At 42.0% G+C, this 22,322-nt stretch overlaps 1 protein-coding gene across 4 annotated transcripts in view; it reads right to left on the reverse strand.

Annotated features, from left to right (window-relative positions):
• Positions 1-22,322, reverse strand: part of LOC146798907 (inverted formin-2-like) — a 368,077-nt gene that overhangs the window by 184,758 nt on the left and 160,997 nt on the right. For all 4 annotated transcript variants that reach the window (XM_085626263.1, XM_085626262.1, XM_085626261.1 and 1 more), the window contains exons 4-7: positions 22,022-22,181; positions 16,382-16,415; positions 8,209-8,350; positions 5,023-5,164 (exon numbers count right to left, since the gene is read on the reverse strand). In XM_085626263.1, the coding sequence (XP_085482389.1) occupies positions 5,023-5,164; positions 8,209-8,350; positions 16,382-16,415; positions 22,022-22,181 (478 nt within the window). The remainder of the gene's footprint in view (positions 1-5,022; positions 5,165-8,208; positions 8,351-16,381; positions 16,416-22,021; positions 22,182-22,322) is intronic.

Genomic DNA, 22,322 nt, shown 5'->3' on the forward strand with positions numbered 1-22,322 from the left:
GGAAAATAAATCAATCAAATAGGCGAAGTATCCCAACAACAAGATAACTCAGCACAGCCCATTAAGAGAACACAACAAAAACGTATAAACAACAAAACATAAGAAAATCACTGATGGTATGAGAATATTACTCATAGGGTGTACAATTGTGAACCATGGTCTGCGTGAACAACTGCAAGTATCTAGAATCAGAGTTTTCAGTTTTTTGGCCCCAGCCTCATGCTAATCTAGCATGTGTGTGACAGCCTAGGCCTGCCCTTGAATTACAGTTAGACATGGACCGGTCCTGGACTTAGAGGGATGCACCAAGCAGACCCTCTGTAGTGACAAAAGGACTACCATCCTAGCCACATGTTCACAAGTGTAGCACCGTGGTGGCACCATACTAGGATTTAAAGTGTTTATTGTAAAGGCCGTTTTACTTTTGTCATATGAATGGAAGCCTACTGCACACTCATTTGAAATTCCACCACTACTAGTCGTAGCTCTGAGATCCCGTGATCCCGGATGTCTGCATGTATGCATGTATGTAGTTCGCATGTATGTATGTTTGCATGTATGCAGTTCTGCATGTATGTAGTTTGGAGTACATTGCATGAGTGCCTGAGTGATCCAGAGTGACACAGGTCTGTGGGTTCCATTTTGTACACATAAGGGAGATGGGGTTGCTTTCCCAGACAGTGAAAGTGTATTGCTGACATTCCTTTGACTAGAGTGGAATCAGCCACTGAAATGGGGAACAGGGAGCCCCCCCCCCCTTAGAAATTCGACGAGGTCCTTTTTGACACAGAGGTATGCTGATTAGTCTTCCTGAGACTGCCATGTGTAGAATGGTAGGCGTGAGGGAAGTGTCAGGGTGTGAAGGGGCCTTTACAGGGGGGCAGCCATTTATCTCGTTTCCTGATCAGTCTCGTGTGCGGATATTGATAGTCAGGGGCAGATTGCTCACATCTTTTTGTGCCTCGGATTTCGGTGCTCTAACCCAGGAACGACCCTACTTTGAAGAGCATCACTCAAGAAAATGATGAGGCTGGAGAATAGCCAGCAAAGGAGACAGGAAAAAAGAAGCAACACAAATCAGTTCTGGAAAGGCGGACAGAGAATCAATATCCCCCGTCTGCTAACTCTGTATTAAAGTGTGAGCTGCTGACCCACTGGTTGTTCCACTTTCAAGTTCTCTCTGACCAAGGAAAGGGTAAGCCACAGATTACCCAGAGGACTACTTCACAACCACGGCTACTGTCTCCCAGACAGCTAGTTTCTGAGAGGTAAGGGGTCTTCACCTGGAGTCAATGTGAAGGAAAGCTGCCTTACATACTTTTGGAACCCAAGTAATCTTGCCTGAGCGAAGGGGAAGGAGCAACCCCCCTGCAGAAAGAGCGGACTGTTGGAAGGGGACTTGAAGCAGTTGACCATGGGGGAAGGGTCCGTCAACTGGAGAAAAGTCCCAGAGACCCTCAGAGAAACCGATGTTCTTGAAATGCATTTCCAAGAGGCCCTCTATGTCATCCCCATCATCGTCACTGTGGCACTTGAACTGTGTCCAATCGGTTGGCTCGACGGAACCCAGGATCGACATTTGTCCCGTGGTATTAGCTGCATGCCTGGGACAGCATGACCATGACACTGCCAACTTTGTGCTGTGCCATCTTGACCTTCACCGAAGCAACCCTAGGATTTCCATCAAGGGTAGCACTCAGTGACTGGCTAGCCTGGCACTGACCCCCAAAGTTGCCACATGAGCTACACTACTGTGAAGATTGAGGCGGCTGTCTTGAGGCACTGTATGCCATTTAGCTCCTAGCAACTGAGGCTCTGAAGATACCAGCACCAATCAGACTGTGGTGGTGTGGCATTGTGTTCTAGTGGTATTGTATTTTAGTACCTCAACTGCATTTTTTCTCCACAGACAAACCCAATACCAGGACTTTAACACTGTGTCGTGAATGTTGGTTTGTACCGTGATCAATACCAAACACCAAGCTATTTATCATTCAGGACATGCAATGCCTCCTATCAATCTTTTTCTGATTTGGCCCAACTTGTGTACAATGACATAATACAGAATGGTGGTGACTGGTTGTAGTGCCCTTGCAAGGAAAAGTGTTAGGTACCCTCAATGTTTATATCCCACCAGGTCGTATTGTCAACGATATGTCTATATTAAAAATTCTAGAAGTGTCAGTTCACTGTATCATGAATACCCAATTAATTATGCTGGTCGAGTTATAATAAATAGACATTTTAAGAGTTCATCTGCTAGCTATCATTCGTTGATGTAATTTATGAGGAAGAAGAAGCAAGATGGTATCTCTGAGCAGACACGGAGTGCGCAGGAACACCAGATGGGGAAATGTTTTGCCTCCCTATTGGTAGGCGATGACTTTTGTCTTTTAAATAGATTTAGTGACTCTGATACCCAGTTCAAAAAAACCTTTAGATTAGGACAGAGGTCAAGATTACTTGATTATAGCCTGATCAATGTAGAAGGTTGGAAGCTGATCTCAGCTATGTAGGTGGTTTGGTTCGTGGAAAGTGATTTTGAACCATTAGCGAAACTTATACTGGAATTTATGCTGCCAAGTCATTCACTATCTGGGCTAGTTGTTTCCCATCTGGAAATTCTACAATCAAATAACAGAAATGTAGATAAATGGAATACAGAAAACTATTACAGTTTGGCACAGTTACTGATGGAAGAATTGGCAGGTGAACTTTACTGAATAATCTTGGATGAAGGAAAAATCGTATGGTTACATGAGCAAGTAAAGAGCACATGGCACAAGCTTAACCAGGACTGCACTGATAAAAGCCCAAAGAGATTCTAGGAACGTATAGCCCATAGTTTACAAGAGCATTAAAACAAGCAGAAACTATGTATTGTGGCCCAAGAATTAGTAAGGTACTTTAAATATAATTATGCCAACAATGTGACTATCTTAGTGCCACAGGGGTAACATTGTATTACCAATTTGGCTCGATTTATCCCAGCGGTAGAGCGAGCAATAACAAGTCAGAAGCAAACAGAGCTCCAGGTCAGATTTGACTCCTGTCAGACATATCATGCAGAAGTCAGCAGCTGATCTAAATAAGATGTTCAATGTGGAATTAATAGTGGGCATACTTACTGATCAGATTCCTGGCAGTCTGCCATAACTACCCTCTTGTACAAAAAGATAGTTGTACCAACCCTACTAAATGTAGGCCAAACTCCCAATTAAATAGAGCTGGAAGAAAATGTGGTTGAGTCCTACAGTGCTTGTTAGATACGAACCCCATCCTATCTGATGTAGAATCTGGGTTTTGGTAGGGCATCAGAACAAATGACCAGGCAATGTGCTTCCATATTATCTGTATAAATTATCTGCAAGCAAATAAAGTTCCAGTGTATATGGAATTTATAGCTGTTAAGTTGTTGCTCAAGCCGGACAACAGGTTCATCTTGTGGTCCACATTCATTTGGTTAGGTATATTGTGCTATAGTCTGAAGAGGATGCAGTGAGAGCTTCCCAGTACCATCAGTCTTAACCGAGGGATATGGTCAAACCCCACTATTATTTACTTTATATTTTAACGATTTGTTAAATACCTATGGGAACTCAATCTTCATAGCCTTAAGTTATGCAATATAAAAATCCCTATACCTTTTTTTTTACTGGTGATGCTGTTTTACTCTCCTTGACAGAACTTTTCATGCATAAGTTGAAGTTGATTAGTAGGTTTCTTGAGCACTGCGTGGAAAAAGATTGGACGATAAACGTGAAAAGAAGAGTACTGTTAATGAAGAGCACAAGTCCCTTAAGAAGAACCTATGTGGTAAATGAACAAACTCTAAAATGCAGAGATAATTTAGAATATCTGCTCAAATCTGAATTGGGCTTCCAACATATTATGCCAGTTTCTCAGCACTGTGTCAAGATGCAAGCAAAAGATAGGCACTCACCCACTTGGTTCAATTCTCCACATACCCAGAAGACCGTAGCTGTGACAACATATGGTGTGGAGCCCTGGAGTTGCATCAAGGTTAGAGAGGAGCAGAATATCAAAAACTATGACCTAAGGTCAATCTTTTAAGTGTGGTCTGGCACCCCATCACTCTACCCCATGTTGCCTTTGTATTTGGAAAAAAACTTTAAATCAGTTACTGATATCGCAGCTCATGCTCCCATTACATTGGGTGCAACTCCAAAGAAACCGACATGACAGACTATACATTGGAGCCATGTTGGAAGTGGAATTGTGAAACAGAGATGCTACAAATCATTAGATTACACATGTCAAGAATATTTTCAAGGATCAGGGTTTGGACCAACTCTGGGACAACCCATGCCGACGATAATGGTGACTCATTGGAAGTGCAACCAAATAGGACTGCTAGCGTTCAAGCCTTCAACTATGTTCTTCTTAACAAATGTCATTGGTTATAAGCAATTTTAGCTAATACTACCTGAGGCATGTGATGTCACACTTATACTGCAGGTTTAGGGTGGGAACTCATGAGGCAAAATATCATGAAGCATTATGTAAGAATGGACTGTGTGACTGCAATTTGGTTGGCATGGATTCATTCTCCCATTTCATGCTATTTTGCACAAAGATAATAAATGATTGCAGAAATGTTGGCATTAAATGCCCAACAGTGCACATCACTTTGTTATAGGACCAACCAACATGGCAGCTATTTCACTGTATAGTCATATATATATGGTCCACTTGGATACAAAGCGCCAAGGGAAAACTAGAGGACCTGCAAAGTTGGTAGCATTTCTTTCACACTTGTTTGTCTAGACACTTTTTTTCTTATTCCCTATACATTTGCTTACTACTCTGCAATTTTATGTCGTTTTTATTCATGTAAATTGCTTTATTGCTAAAAATCTAAATATTGTTATACATTTATACCATAGGACGAATCCTGAGAATAACATTTAAGTGACTGCAGAAAGAATTATTTTCTTAAATGCTAATATAAAATGAAAAAGGTTTGGTGGAAATACAATATACTGCTTAAGTAATTCTCACCTTGATCTGCAAGTAAAATTGCCCGATTGACAAGGATTTCCAGTGCTTCCCATAACAGAAGGTTAGAGGAATTAAGAGGGTCCAATTGTAGAAGGCCCTGAAGAATTGAGAGCAATTGCACAGACACCGGAGAACTGCTCACCTGAAAAAAACAATGTAAGTCACCATAAAGGGTACAAATGTATAATGTCAGTCATCAATTTGCTTTCATAACATTTTCTAGACCATTACTGGTTTCGTGTTGAATATTTCAGTCATTAATATCCTACAGAGTAAAATCAGAAATCAACAGGTAATATCATAGATGGAGAGACAATGGACAATGCACCAAACATTGGTGGGAGAATGATTGAAAAGACCAATGCTAATGGAGGTTAGACACCCTGAGACCAACAGTAATTATGGAAAGGACATTGGGATCAACCTAGTTGTGAGAAGTGACCCAGAGACCAACACATTAGGGTAAGGGGACCAATAAACAAGCTAATGAGGGCCATGGGACCTTAGATTCAACCTCAAATCAAATAGAAGAGAGGGGACAGGTAACCAACACTGAATTGGGGAAGCAGCCCTGGGACCAATATCAAATGAAGAAAGGGAAGGGACCCATGAACAGAGAAAATTAGCTAATAGATCCATGGACCAATACCGGTGGAGAAAGGTGGCACAGGAACCAATGCCAATGAAATACACAGACTATGGAGGCAGAGGAAGCAGCATAGGCCAAGCATGGTGGGGTTACTGCAGCACAGGTCTAATAAAAGTATGCAACCAGTGTTATTGAACTCAATCGATACTTTCCTTAGTGTGCCCATGAAACCAAAAATAGACTTGAATTATGTTGATTAAATTATGCTAATGTTTCTTATCCAATTTATAGTGGACATGTTTGCGATTGCAATAGCAAACTTCCTAAAACAATATATTCAAATGTCTACCATTTATGGCAATTTTAATCAGTTATGGTTGACCCATTGACACTGGATTGTGTGGTCCTACATTTCGGAAGGATGAAGTGACAGTTTATTCAATAGATGGTTACTTGCAACTCTGCAATGAAATGTTTCAGAAAAAAAGTAAAGATTCACTGAGTAACCATGTTGAAACATATTTAAATACATCCCTCGTTTCATTTCAAATAGGACACTTTTTTAATTATTTACATTTTATTTTTGAAATGTATACATTATTTTAAATACAAGATATCCATGTTTGTATTCTGGTCATAACAACAGTGCTTGAAATTATGCTCATCTTCCCAAGTTCTTGAGCTATTTCATGCTTTTTCTCATACCAGAAATGTCAAAGTCTTGCAAACACGGTTGCAAGAACAGGAATTGTCAAGCAGCCCTGTCAAGCACAGTGGTGCTGGAACAATTTTCAGACTGAGGGGTGTCAGGTCAAGGGTAGGCTGAAAATTTTGTTTCATCTGCGGAATTGGCAATATTTTGGTCACTCCGTGTTACTCTTTAACACGGAGTTCTGGCCAAAATCCGCAAAACACCAAGTGGTGGAACATTTCTCCTGCGAGGCTCCAGAAAATGCAAGCTGGTGCGTGCCAGCAAGATTTGCCGTACCCTAGTGTGAATTTCTAACGTGGGCTGTGTCGAAAGTGGTCAGAGGACTGCTGTTTGAGTACATTTGCTGCGGCTCTAATAGATTTGCTTCCACTCAGGTAAATTTTCTTGAATGGCCGCACGCGCTTGAGTAATGCATAGTGCTGTTCATGCTGATTTTCAGAGCTGCTCGTGCTAACAGGGCTAAATTGAAGCGTGAGGTGCATATTTTCCACCCGTTGGAGGAACTCAATGGAATCTCTCAGAGTTTTTTTTTTTTTTTATTCTTTTTATTAACAAACATAAACATGTTGGTCACGTCACAGTTGCCGGTAATTGGAGTTACAGTAGGTCAGCCTTGGACCCATAAACATTATTGCAACTTAATATGGTACAGCAGAGCAGAAACAGACAATATCATCATTTTATTGGGTTAACATTTCCTCAAGGGGGGAGAAGCTGGGGGGGTTCACAGATGTTACCGCGGTACGCATTCCAGGGAGACCAGACCACTACCCATTTCCCAGGACACCCTCTCGAAACATACACTATCTTTTCCTGCAGCATACACCAGTCCATGTCTTTCTTCCATGCACCAAGCAATGGGGGTGCTTCCGCCCCCCCACAGGTGTGCTATGTTACGCTTTGCAATCACCAGCCCCAGTGTCGCCCACAATTTCCTTTTACCGAAAGGTCCGTGGGCTCCCAAATGTTTAGGAGGCATTGTTTACTCTCAGAGTTTTTAAGTAAATCCACGAAATTCCATGGAGTAAATCTCCGCGAGTTTTGTCCACCCCTAGTCAGATCACTAAAAAATAGGAATTCTTAAATAAAAAAATCCTGGTTATACTGAACAAGCAAGGGCAGAACATTATGAAAAACCTAAAGTGTGGAGCGTGCATTATGATGGAATATTCCTACAAATATGAATTAATTGTGGTTTCCACTCAGAAAAGGAGTTATTTAAAAGAGATGTAAATAAATCAAGTGTTTTGAGCCATACTTGCTTGCAAGAGTAAAATGAATGTTTGTGTTTTTTCCCTACATTGAAACCTGTCTAATACCACCTTACACAACTAAAAGGCCTAAATGGGCCTAATTTTGTAATACTTTTAAACTTAAAATAAAAGCTACGTTTGACCAATTCATGTGCCTCATTCTGCCATTCGACATACGACTGTATCACAAGAATGGCAAAAGTCGGTTAGAAAATACTGTCACTTTGAAGCCACATAATAGTAAACTTAGAACATACATTGCAAGTGAATGTGTAGTGGGTTAAAGATGGTTCTCTGGACTCTCCTCAATTACCAATGAACTTTCACTGCATTTGAACAAACAGTTAAGGCGGCCGAAAAGGAAACTGATCGAAAGGCCTCATTGGTATATGTTTTCTTTCGGATCTACCGCCAGGTATAGGGCAGTTGCAGCACCCCCAGTTCAAGCACCCCCGGTGTGGTACCTGGAATGATCAGCACAGCACATACCCACAATCAGAAAACTGCACTGCATCACTTGCTTAAGGAACTAATGGATGCCTATGACAAATTAGTTGAAACGTACTAGATGTCAATTGCAACGTTGAAAGAGTTGGTACTTAAAACTTTGTGGTAAAAATAAATCCACTCACTTTATTGAAGAGACTAGAAAAGACTTCCTGATGACTGTTCATATCAATGCCGCCATATATGTTGAATAATTCCTCATCATCTTCTGCCTTTATATCTTCAAAGACGGAGGCCTGAATGTCTAGATCTTCATCCTCGTGGTCCCTAGATTGGGATTGGCATCATAGAAGTGCCAAATAAGAGATCACAAGTGGTTTGGTTTAATATCATAGATTTCTACTAGAACATCCTGGTGAAATTATAATGCTTTGCATTTCAAAGATCGCTCTCCATAATATGCACAAATCTGTGCATCTCATCAGCCTTGGGTTACCACTCAGTGATAACATTCACTCTGACCTTCAATATTGACATGGGGGGGGCGGGGAGAGAGTCAGCGTTTCATCCACTGATCTGTGAACACATCAGAGCAGAAGACCACCATCATTAAAAGTCGTCATTTCTTTTAAGTTGGGAGGCAATTATGGAGTTGGAATGTGTGGAAGTGCAGAAAGTTGGTAGTTGAACAGTTACTCTGTGACAATCTGCAGAAGGGCGGACTCATTTTTTGTTAACACTACTTTTCTAATGACATAGATATAAGAAATGTGTATTTCCAAGTTTATGGTCATATAGACGTGAATGACGTAATCGAAACCATTCTGAATTGCAAGTATCTTTTCTTGGAGATCATTTGTAGAATTTTCATTCAGTTGCGAATGGAATTAAATATAAATCTACTTGTGCATATGTACTAATACTCCCAGGTGTAACCCTATATTGTTTTTACTTCTCACCATTAAAGAGGAATTCACTAAGGTGAGACTTCGACAATAATTGCATATACTTTATGGCTAAATGTATGCAATCTATGAAGATGCTATTTCTTGTTGTGTGGCGAGACAAAGACTCACAAAAGGCGAATCCTCGGGTGAGTTGTGAAGCCTCTCCCCTCCCATATCAAGTACAATAAAGAAATATGGTTTGTGCCACAGCCTTTTGTCTTTTTGTCATCTGCTTTAACAAAACTGGGACGCATGGGGTTACATTTAGGCTGTAAAGTAAAATTACACTAAAGAACCCCTCCTTAGTATTAGGAGTGCATTTTCCTTGTGTGAGGATATTAAATGATATATATATATATATACATATATATATATATACACACACACACACACACACACACACACACAAAGGGTGGTGAGGATATTAAATGATATATATATACACACACACACACACAAAGGGATGAAGTGAAGGTATATTTGGGTAATGAAATGATAAAACTGAAAACACACTGATATTCCTGTTATGTCTTGCACTGCTTATGATCTCAAATATTATATCACTCATGGCATCTTAAATGACATCATTGATAATATCACTCATGACATCTCAGATGATAACAATAATGACATCATACATTTGACATTTATAAAGTGCTGCATGTAGCCTGTTGGCTACTTCAGAGTGATAAATATATTACACAGACGTGCACAGCTCTCTAAGCATCGACTTGGCTCACAGAGAAACTGTCTCAACACACGTGTAGAAAGGCACAATACATTTATTCTGAATGGGTCTTTTGAAAAAAGCATTCATCAGTACAATATCCCTTTCTGATACATTCGGCCACAGCTCCATGTAATGTCATGTGAACAGAGGGCACCGAATTGCAAAATAACTAGTGGCTATCGCAAGCTTTCGGGACCCCTCTGTAAATGCACTCATTTTTAGGTCTCACCTACGCAGCACGCATGCGCTGCATTGGAGGACCTTTAGCCGTCGTTCTGCTCTTTTTCGAAGAACATACTCGTGGCGGCATCCACCTTGCGGGAGCGCGCAGGGACGCGCCACAAGCACGAGTATGTACTTCCAAAAAGAGAACACAGCTGCTGCTTCACGCACGCGTTCGGAAGCATTCCCAGGGAGTCTCTTCTATTCTGTGCACTCCCCCCACCGCTCCCACTTGTTCTCCTTTGATTCCCACTGCAGAGGAGATGAAGCTCAGACTTGCATTGCCCCGGTACTGGGTTTTTATCAGCGCATCAGTATGCCCCATTATTCATGTCTGTCAAATCATACATATGTGTATATGTGTATATGTGTGCCCGTGTACATAGGCGGTCGGATGAATATTGATCTGTTTACAGAGATGTCTACTGATCTGTTTTCATGGTCGCTTGTATGCATCCGTCTTTTGTCCTGCGTACATTTGTGCTTTTGTATGTTGAACTGTGTGCATGGATGTTGTGTGTCTGCAAGGTACAGTAGCCAAACCTTTTGACTTTGCCAGTGTTTCTTTATGGACTGGAGACCAGTTTGCCTCCTTCCAGGTCTGTGCCATCTGTTTTAATTCGGTCACAACTGCTAATGGGTGGAGGGTGCACTGGAAGGGGTGGCAATCAGTAAATATCCATGATGACCAGTGTGCATGGGGGCGAGGGTGCTCTACTGACAGCTGGAGTGATCTGTGTCCGGCAGAAGGGGAGGGGATGGCACACTGCACTGACATGTGTTCATTCCATCTGCACGAGCTGGCGTGCAGTAAGTTACTGTTCGTGTCTCACGGCTTCCTGCTCGGTGTGACGTCATTTCAATTCGATTTCGTAACAACTGGTTTGCTGCTTCTCTTTCTTCCATGACTGTCTCCTGTGGCCTTTGTACAGACTGACCTTTGACCTGTTTGCCTCCCTGCAGTGGGTTGAGAGGAAAGGAGCTCTATTGTTGACGAATGCAAGTTTATGAAGCACCTAGTGCCATCCTTGTGATGTGTCTCAGCTCCTACCATATTATAAAATGATGGGCACAGGTTTGCAACATGTTTTTGACGGAGTGGGGCTGATGGAGTTGACAGGGTGCTGGTTTATGATTGAAAGTTCTAGAAAGGGTTTAGCAGCCATAGACCACATCAGCCCTTTAACAAGCATTTGCAATGCAATAGGTCTCGCATTTACGCAAGTTTAAGCTATTGGCATTGTAAAGGACAATGCCTTTTATTTATGTTTTGGTTTTTAAAACATAAATAAAAGGCATTGTCATTTATAATGCCAATAGCTTAAACTTGCGTAAATGCGAGACCTATCATTGCAAATGCTTGTTTTTTTTCCACTAAGGCGCAGCAGCAGGTCATGTGCACCGTGCTTATATTAATATATTTGTAGCCCCTAGATGGCTGGAAGGATTCTCTTGGTTGGGGGAGATTCATCTTAATAATAATGAAATAAAAGTCAGTTCTTTAAGGAAACTCAAGCCCTTCTTATGGTCACCTCCCCAGTAGGAAGTACTGTTTAGAGCCAGTCGTCCTGACTTCTCTTCCTCTCATCCACCACAAAAAAGCAGTCAAAAAACCAAGACCACAGGGTGCGTTTTCTAAAATATAAAATTATCTCTTACCTGTAAGAGCCAGAAGATGCGCAGGTACGCATAGGATGCAGAACACTCTCCAGTGAGCTTTGGGGGCCATAGCAACTCCCACTTTTTTAACAAACACATGCTTGCAGAAGAGCACTTTTCGGAGTCAAATCATTGTGCTCAGCTAGATCAAACCAACACTACAACTCCCAGAATACATTCGGTTGTCAAATGAAAGTGTAGGTCTGGAAACCTGGCACTTTAATGATAGGGAACATCCCTATGGGTTTATAACGGTTGTCCAATTAAAATGCAGCAGTAGGTATGCCTAGTTTCCCAGGTCAATGTGTAATGTGCTGGTCTAGTCCATGTTTTTCTTTCAATTCTGAGACTTGTAGTCTTGTTAATTCAATTATAAAACAGGACTACAAGTCCCAGAATTCCAATTTAAAAGCTGGACTGGAGCAGCTCATCAGCATGGACCTGGATATTTGGCAGCAGTGACTCAGGTGTTCTCTCTGGGGACCAGGGCTCTGGGGCTCTGTTTCTCGGCATCTCAGACTTGCTCTTTGGGCTGCAGTTCAGGAGTGGTCTCAAAATCCCCTTCTCACAGTCCTCTTCCCATCCTAGTCTCTTTACCCTTCCACACTACGCCCCTCCTTCCATGCTGCACCTCCCACACTGCACTCCCATCCACACTGCACCTTCCCTTCCACACTGCACCCCCTCTTTCCACAACTCTTGCTGCCCATCATGGTAGAGCATCTGAAGCCACAGGAGGAGGAAGACCCACGACATCGCAGCACACTGTGTGCTTTGAGTAATGTATTTATGTTAACAAACCAAGCGCTGCTTGGATTACATCACGATGCAGATTGTTTGTTTAGTTTGTCATAAGTATTCTCGTGCCACTGCATCTGCCTGCCATCCCCTTTGAAATGTACAAGGGCACCAATAAATAGCAGGCTCTCAGTTTACTAAACTTTAAATACCCGAGGTGTCTGCATTTCATATTGTCACTCGAAATGTATCAGCTTTGTTTAGGGGGGTTTACCTCCGTTTCCCTCAGTCACCCTCCCACCATGCACCCACCCTTAACCCCTTGCTCTCACCTACTCTCTTCCGTTGTCCATGTGTTATAAATGCTTGTTATTTAAAATGCAGAGAGTAAGTTTTTATTTTTTTATTTACCAGAGAGGACTCCTACAGCCCTTTTCTTTTAAACACTCTCTCTCCATTTTTACCTTTTAAATGTAGCTCTTTCATTTGAGATGACATTAGTGATTTTATCAATGATGCTATGAACATATCCTGAGCGATATATGAGGCCATGAGCAGTGCATGACAGGGGCGCCACTAGTAGTTTCTTCACAAAATTATAACTGGCATATTTCCATGGTTTCTCAGTTGTTAAACAATAGTTCTTATCTAATTTCAACAGCTAAATATAATGTCACTTTTATCCTTGGGATTTTCAGTGAATTTTAGATGCATTTCTTTTTATAAGCTAAGATCCTCTTACTATACATAATTTAACATCACATTAACCTATGTTTGTTTTCAGGGAATTTAAGTTTTTTTAAAAATCATATTCAAAGTTGAGCATATGCCCAACCCACTAAGTCAACCTCCTCTCAACGTCCAGCTCCACATGGCCGTTGGCCATGTGCAGTGGGTAGATTGGCTATTGGGCTTGACCTCTAGCCAGACCCCGAGCCCAACCCCCTGTGGGCACCCAACACCTCACTTCACTAAGCCTTTAGCAATGTGAGCAGGGGGTTGGGTACAGGACCTAGATTCTGGTCAGGCCCTGGGCCTATCCCCCCACGGGTACCCAGTTACTGGCTATGCATGAGTTATTAGTTGGGAAGGATGTAGGTCAAGTCTGAAACCTTCCCTCTACTGGAATCTAAGTACTCCGTAGTAGCACTTGACTCTCTCAGGGTAGTGAGGTAGAGCAGTCCAAGGCCTAATCAGGAGATGTGGTGTGGGCCAGTACACAAGTCTGCAGATGTGCAATCAACAACACCCAATAAATCCTTGTCCAGTCAGTGATTTGACTAAATAAAAGGAAAGGTACTTTATCACACACACACACAAACACACACACACACCCACACCCACATACACCTACATTAGTTTACAAATATTTACAAGTAGGCAAGGCTACCTATAATAACACCCTGCTAAAAGTTCACACCCCAAGCGTGCCCTGAACTCTATAACCATAACATGACCCAACATATACTAGAAACAATACAATGAGGTGTAGTTATTAAAAGGTCGGTCTACTGGTTTGGACAGGGTATTAACACAATAATAAAAACAGAAATATTTATAAATAAGCCAATGCAACACCATTAAAGCTTCTAAGGATGGTACCCTCTTCAACCCACATTCATTAGGGCATGTAATAACTCACTGTTAACCTTGAGATTGCCATTAAAGCCTTTTAGTAAAGCGTTTTAGTAAAACATGTACTCCAGTCATTTTTTCCTGTTTTTATGATGCGGCAAATGTAGCCATATGACCTACCAACAGGGGTCTCCACACTCCAAAGCAGTTATGAAAAGCACCAGCTTCAATAGTGCTTGACAGCTGGATAATGTCTCCTGTCATCAATTCAACCCTCCCCTAAGAGTCTTAGGTTGACCATTAAACATTTACAGTGGTACTCCAAAGCTGGTTGTTACACTGCTGACAGCCCCCTAAAAGCTTCTCTTCTTAGTGGGGCCCCTACACTCTATGGGTCCACCATCGGCAAAAATATGCACATTTTTGGAGCATCCCAGAGGCTTTTTGGTTTTCCTTTCCCAGCTCATCTTGAGCTGCAGAAGCTTATGCAGTGATTCGCAGGCCCCTTGGCTATTTATTTATTTACAAAGAGACCTCATGTTGCAACTTTTAATTTGGGTGTCGTACACCTGCTCCTCTATGGAGCACCTTAGCCCCTGGCTCTCCTATCCTGCACTGGAAGTCCAAGCCTGCATGGCCCTGCCAGTTGCCCACTCAGCTGACACTGTAGAATGCCAGAGGGGGAGTCAAATCCAGTAATTTACTGCCAGCTTCAGTTCTGGCTGGGTGCATTCTCCAGCCTCCCCCAGCGAGTGGGGTGGTGAAGATGCACCACTTTGTCCCAAGTTAGATTGGGGCTCCTGGAAGCCCAATACATAGTGGGGAGGAGGGTCAAAGCATGCCCCCCCGGCCATTCTTCAGTTGCTTAAGCCCATGGGAAGGTTGAGAGCTCATTGAGACCCTTTTTGATCATAAAGGAAGTATCCACACCAAATAACAAACACTCTTTCTGAGTAAAGTTCCATCTTTTGGCCAAATTGTTTTTATCCATTCCGCCGTTAGTCTGTATCAAAGAGTAATCTTTCCTATGGGAATTATCATGGAAATCACACTTTTGACAGACTGGTGTGAATCCTCCATGAAGAGGCCAACCTGCACAAGCTTTTCTTTGGAAAGTTTTGTGCAGATTCATCAAACAGTGCTAACGTTATTAAAGAAACAAAAAAAATTCTTTCATTTGGAAAGTCTCACTAACTAACTAAACAGTGGTGGCCTCCACTGCGTAATATATAGAATTTAAATGTCAAACTAAATTATTTAATGTTAGTTTGTAATAGGTGTTATTTTATTTCCTTTCCTGCCTCGATTATTTTCTATGGGATTGTGTTGCAGTACCAGTGCAGTTCAGTAGTTGGACAAGTCTGGTTGATGGTTTACACCAGGGTTGGCCTGGAGTACATTTAGCCATGTTTTGATACCTTTGGGGCTTTAGTAATTTTAGTGTAGTTTGTGAACAGCAATTGGCCTAGTCTTTTGTAGATATGCGTTTGTATTCGCACATCCCTCCTAAACCCATGTAGAAGTAGATATTCTCCATTTTCCTACCTCTTCCATGTCACCTTCTACATTTTCTACTTTAACACAGTCCTACATTTGTGGGCACCTCCACACAGAAAAGGCAGAGGATTCCAGCGTAGGTGTGTGAATTGAGTATTGTAGTGCAGGAGTAGTACTATTGTAATACTACCTTGCATACTACAAAATACAGCTGGTGAACTGGGCCCTTGGCGTTAGTCTCTCTGCTGATCACTGAATGGTAGCTTATAAACACGCGGGCAATGCTAATAAGGAAGAGGAATGAAAAGAACCATGGGTTGAAAAACCATGTGTCGAAAAAGAGGCAGATTAAGTTAGGCTAAGAAATGTAGGCAGGACAAGACTGGGAAACTAAAAGAAGCCCTGGCGGAAATGCTCAAACCAACCCCGCTACCTTTGTCTACCCGCTTTCTCTTTGCACACATCCATTTTTTCTCTCCTTCTCTGCTTACTTTCTCTCCACCTTCCTCTTCCCTCCCTCTCTCTCTCTCTTTATGAATCCACCCCATGCCAGCTGCAATTAACCTTGGGAACAGGGAAAAGTGACAGAGGCACTAGGAGCGTCCCTGGCCTTTACAAACAGGCCACTAAGGGCTCCAGCCCACCAAAAAACGTTCAGTGGAATAGAAGTCCTGTATAGCCCCAAAAGCTCGCAAAATAGGTCCACCCACAGAGAGAAGATGTAGCCATTCCTGGTTTGTTTTCTAAATTATCACCAAATGCAACTCTTTTCTGAAAAAAACGCCATTATAGGTCATGCATCACAATGCCCAATAAAGAAGGTGTGATTTTGTAGCGGTTAATCACACTTCAGTTCACAACATACACCGTTAGAATGCTTAATGCAGCAGAGAGCACCGAGGTGCAAGATAGGTCACATGTCCTCAGAAATGTGAAAGGACAAGGCATAACAAGTGCACATGGTGGACATACAGAATGCAAACAGCTTACCTCAGTTTAGTTAAAACGTCCAACAACTGGAGACCTGCAAGGAAAATCAAATATGAAAAATAAATGTTTCCGAAAGCTCAAAATTATTTGGACATAGAGAATCATGCTGCATCGTAGGTGCTGGAAGTAAGGGTGTTACAGCCCCACCCAAATACCTGTGCTGGGGATCAGAAGGTGAAGGATGACACATTTTATTTTTATCTTGTCACAGTTGTTGTGCCTTCAAAGACAATGATCAAATGTCAGGCTCTGTCTTTGGACAAATTGTAGTTTATTCTTTCAAAACTGAGAAAGGGTTTTACTTTGACTGAAAATAAGAGGATTTTGTAAGGTGCCCCATGGGACAATATTGCTGGGCTACAGGGAATCTGAAAGTAAAGTCTGTCAAGAGGTTGCTTTTTTGTTTAACACAAAACTACATTTAAATGCCTGTGCATGAACTATACAAATATTTCAAAAATCTTTTTGCCTCCACATTTTGCTGAATCTTTTTGTTGGCCTTAGGGCTCTGAGGACGTTACCAGTGCTAAATTGCATGCGTTTCATCCCTAAACATGTGTAATTTGTGTATACCGGCTTGACCTATTTACTTTACTTGTAAGTCCTTTGTAAAGTGGTATACCATATATCCAGGGACTGTAAATCAAATGCTACTTGTTGGCTGCAGCACTGTTTGTGCCACCTACAGAAGAAGACTGTCAAACCTGTCTCAGGCCAGCCACTGCAGTGCCTGTGTGTGCAGTTTATTACCACTTCAAGTTGGCATTTGAAACTACTTGCTGAGCCTTAAACTCCGCTTTTATGACATATAAGCCATCCCTAATGTAGGCCCCAGGTAGCCCTAAGGACAAGGTGTTATGCAAGTAACAGTTAGGACAAGTACTTTTATGTTTTGCATGTCCTGGTAGTGACAAAAAGCCTATTTCGTTTTTCACTACTGTGAGGTCTACTTCTCTCATAGGTACGCATTGGGAATTCCTCATACACTTTTAATCTGTAATTCCTGATCAGACAGGAGAAGCTTTTTCATGTGTTTTAAATGGTAATGATAAATACTCCTTACTGGTGAAGTTGGATTCAACATTACTATTATAGAACTGCCACTTTTAGAAAGCGTGACGTTTCTCTGCACTTACTGCTCTATGTGCCTTCAGCCCGTCTCCAATACATTTCTGGGGAGGGTGACAACTACACTTTGTACATTCCCCCCAGACAGCCACAACACAGGAAGAATAGGTGCGTTTGAGAACCCATCTATATTCATCTGCATTCTAATGGCCTTGCCTGGGCAGTATGGAATGGAGGGACTAGCACTTCACTTGAATAAGTAGTGTCCTGTCTCCACACAAAGGGCTGATTTACCCCCCATTATATAGCCTGGCAGATAGGACTGGGCTTAAAGGAGAACCTGTGCGCTAGATTGAGCTGCTTTGAAGTCACCCTTCCACATCAAATGTTCTTATGGGTAAGTACTGGATCTCTGACCACATCAAATCAGACACTTCTAGAACTTGAACTAAACCTCTGTCAGAAGGATTGCTGTGCTGCTTAAAGGATTCATCATTTGGACTGCAGACTAGGAAGTCCTGCTTTTCTCTGGTATTGCCCTGCTGCTCTCTGACCTTGCTGAAGGAATGCTGGACTCTGCCTTCCCTCCAAGTGATCTCCAAGGGCTTGTTGACTTGCCTCCTGTTACTTGAGACAATTCAAAGTCTCTACCCATGCTCCTGTGCCTGGCTCACTGGAAGTGGCCCAGATACTTGCAACTCGGATTTCGACGCATCTCCTGTCTGTGAGGAACCGAACAGGCACATCGACCCGGTTGTATCGCATCGGAATCAGAGTTTTGCCTCCAGAGACTGAAGCATTGGACAGCGTACCGCCTCCACTGCAGCTGAGTGAGATCGACGCAATCTCTTGACTGTGTGGCAGAATCCGGCACATCGCTCGATGCCTCTTGACTCAGGCACCCATCTTCGAAACTGACGCATCGCCATCACTGCATGGAGAAGATTGACATATCTTGTTGCTTGCGACATGGAGCCGGCCTGTGCTTCCACGAGATTGGACTGAACTTTGACTGTGCCCCGGTCCAGCGCGACCTAAAGTAACCTATTAGCTCTACCTGCTTCTAAGTGCTTGACTGAATTTATTCTTTTAAAATTAAATATCTCAACGTCAATACATTGGAATTTTGTCGTTTGGTCTTGTTTTGTTCAGAATATAATAATCTATGTTTCTAAACCTATGAGGAGTCTTTCTGTGGTGTATTCATTGAATTACTGTCTGTGTGTGTTACACATATTCTTTACACATTCCCTCTTTACATAAGACTGACTGTTCTGTGCCAAGCTACCAGATGGGTGAGCACAAGTTATCTTATAGTGTGTATCTAGCTTAACCGGACTAGGATTGTGGCTTCTGCTTGGACATGGTGCATACCTTTGCAAAGCAGAAAACCAATTTCTGCAAATATTGAAGGCACTGCAGCACAATACAGTTCCAAGTAGTTAGCTCCACCACGGAAGTTTACTTGAAAGTAACACTTTCCTTCTAATTCTAATTGCAAGAGGCTTAATAAGCAACAAAATGAAGAGGGGGGATAAAAGGCAATATTCCCCCACACTTCCATGTCTATCATAAGCTCCCTTATGTAGGTGTCCCAGGAACACCCACTTGGCTTAAAACCACTATCAAAAATTTCCAATTCACCAGCTCAAATGCCTTCCTGGCATCTACAAATTCTATCAGCCGATCTTTCCTTTATAGCCTTTAGCAGTAAATGTGTTTTGGAAACAGATATTCTCCAAAGGATGAAGCCCATTTTGTCCCTGTCAGTAATTAGGTTATTAATTTGGGAGGGTGTGACACCATTCAACTTAATAAAACAGAATCTGGTTAGGCTTAAAGAAAGTTCTTGTATAAATTCTGCTGAACACTTGGTGGTAATGGCCCAAGCTGCAGGCAATCCCCAAAGAAGTCCAAGGCTGAGACCAGCAAAGTTCCCTCAAAATGAGATATTTAGTCATCAAGGTACTGCAGAAGTATTTTTGGTGGTCAAAAGCTTGTAGTGGGATGGAAATTTTTGGGCTGCCAAAGTCACTTCACTGGTCAAACAGGCTTGCCCTATAAGCCTGGTCCAAGGTTTTTAGTCCTCAAAATACACCAGTGAGGGAAGTTTGGGAGGTGCTACCGAATCCCCATTTAGTGTAGCAGAATGGTATGAGCAGGACAAACCTGGTTTTCTTACCCACTTTGGGGGTGTATCCCTGGGTAAGGTTCAGTACCTTGTCCCAGTCTTTGAATGGTAGAAAAAAAATAACTAAGTATCACTTTTCTCCAACTGTTGGGAAAGTTGTTTCTGGTCAGTCCTTCAGCCCCTAGCACTTTAGGGAAGTCGTATATGCACTAGAGCTCCCTTCCGCAAGAGTTCCTCCAGTGTTCATTCTTCTATGGTCAGCTGGGCTCTACTGGAGTTAGGAGTCCTTCTGCCATTCGTGTCACTGGAGCAGACAAACAGCAGCCCGACCACAGCCTTGGCTGCCAGCAGGAGCCACAGGTCTTTGAGTCTTCTTCGAAGAGGAGTCTTCTTTCTTCCAGCAGGACCTTTTCCCTTCAGGTAGAGTCTGCCCAGATTCATGAATGTTGGGTGAAGTTGGTGGTGCCAAAGGACATCTTATACTGTGCACTAGTGTGCGATTGGTCAATTTAATTTTCTCTACTGAATTTTGGCTACATTCTTACCCAATGCCCACCAGGTCTTGAAGCACATCCATACTGCCTTACTGTAAGAATTTCCAGAAGCCCTAAATTCAAAATGACAGAAACCTCCTTCCTTCTGGAGGTGCTGCAGATACGCTCTTAGCCACACCCCTTTTAGATGAGCTATCCTTCGACTGCCATGGTTACAACTGGCTCTCCCTCATGCTGGGTTTGGAGGGCTCTGGGAATGAATGGGATCAGATTCAGTCAACCCCACTTGGAATCAGCAAGTCAAAAAAAGAAGTGTTAAGGTTGTCCATTGTTCTGTTATGTCTCCACTACCTTTCCCAGTTGACTAATTTCTGCTAAATCGTCAATTGTTTACCACACATTTGCTTTCTGGCTCCAGAGCAGGCTATTGTCCTCAGGCATGCAAATTCATCTTTTCCATCTGTAAATGTGTACTGCCCTAGATGCGATGAGTGGTAGGAGTGGTTTTAAGTCAGTTGTTGCTCAGGCATCTAAAAAAACTTTTTATAAGGTTATTTTTACACTAAAACCATCAAAACACGTTTTTACGTATTGAATAAGGTTTTTGTTTTTTTAAAGAAAGGGAAAATAACAAAATTACTTTTTTAGCATGTTCCCAGGCAAAAATGCAAAATAAATATTGTAATCACACCTAGGTCTCTCTTATGCAAATGCAGCTGAACCTACACAGTGGAAATAGCTTATAGGCCTTCAGTCAATATGAGGCCACTCTTGAAAAATACAGTGTGCAAATCTTTTTTTTTTTTTTGATACTTTACATGCCTTGCCATTTGAGGTTATCAGACACATTTACTCTTGGCATATCCCTGCAGTGCCTTTTAGCTGCAGACCAACCCAAGCACAGTGATGCTCCTGGTAGCCATATATGTCAACTGTGGGTAGTGTAAATATGTAAATACACACTGAAGCAACCACATGACATTTAAATTCTTCCACTCGTGCAATTTCTGCTCCATCTATAATGTTCATACAGAAAAGCTAACCAGATCAATCTGGTGAAAATAGTTTTATTATTACCGTTTTAGGGTCTCAGCACAAGTACTTTGGCACTGAATGTCAATGTCCTAGTGAACAGAGTCCCAATATCAGTAAAAATGGGGTCCAGAAAATCAATCAGGGGTTTTATAAAGCGCGCTACTCACCCGTGAGGGATGAATCTGAGGGGTGAAAATCCAAAAAGGGGGATTTTTTCCTATAGTGACTCCAAAAGACATCTGAACAAGGTGACCAATCATTTAGGAAATATATCTTCATGTAGATCGCCTACTCCATATCTGGGCTTAACGCAGCGATCACATAAAATTATGTGTCGCTCCACTTTTTTAAATGAAAACATGGCCCTAAATAAACCTCCACATCAAACGTTGAGATTTCTAACTGTTTGGCTCAGGATAACAGATGCACATCTTTCAATCCACAAACCAACCAAAAGCAAAACTTAGCAAGATTTGAATTTTTTTTATGCAGAGCATAATTTTTGAAGAAGGACCTACTATTGCCAGTTTTCCTTCCGGGACATCTCTCTTTTCCACCCCCCCCCCTCTATTCTATCTCTGTCTTTCTCCTTCTATATCTCTCCCTAGGGTTCCCCTTTTGTATCCCCAATCCCATAACTTCTTCCCTTGGGGTTTTTCTTTACTTTCATAATACCACTGAACATACGTATGTGATCTAGATCTCTATCCATCTGAAATATACCCATCCGATTCGCTTGATTCATAGATGTATGCATACATCACAAGGGCTATCTTCAATGTGACTGTCCAATTCCCCTCCCCTGTCTTTTGTATCCCACAAAACCAATAAAAACTTTTTTAATAAAAAAAAGAACCTACTATTGCTCCGCAGAATATGTTGTGACTTTAATGCGGAAAAATTGAAACTTACCTATAAATTCATTCCTCAGCTGGGTGCGAAGGCGCAGTTCCTCAGATCCAAGAACAATAGCGTTGATGACACTGAGCAGTGTGACCAGATAAGGCACGTTGTCTGTTGTGGACAGCTCATTCATTACAACACTGAAGCGATACTGCTGTTTTTTCACCACCTGTGGACAAAGCAAAGTGTGAATGAGTCTGTGTTGCAATCTGAAAATCAGGCGCAATAAAATCACTTCTATTGGCAACCTGAGAGACATTCTCAGACTCAAAACCTATTTGAATATCCGTCTACAAACATTTGTGGTTTT

The sequence above is a fragment of the Triturus cristatus genome, chromosome 9 (assembly GCF_964204655.1).
Source record: "Triturus cristatus chromosome 9, aTriCri1.1, whole genome shotgun sequence".
In the NCBI taxonomy this organism is placed as follows: Eukaryota; Metazoa; Chordata; class Amphibia; order Caudata; family Salamandridae; genus Triturus; species Triturus cristatus.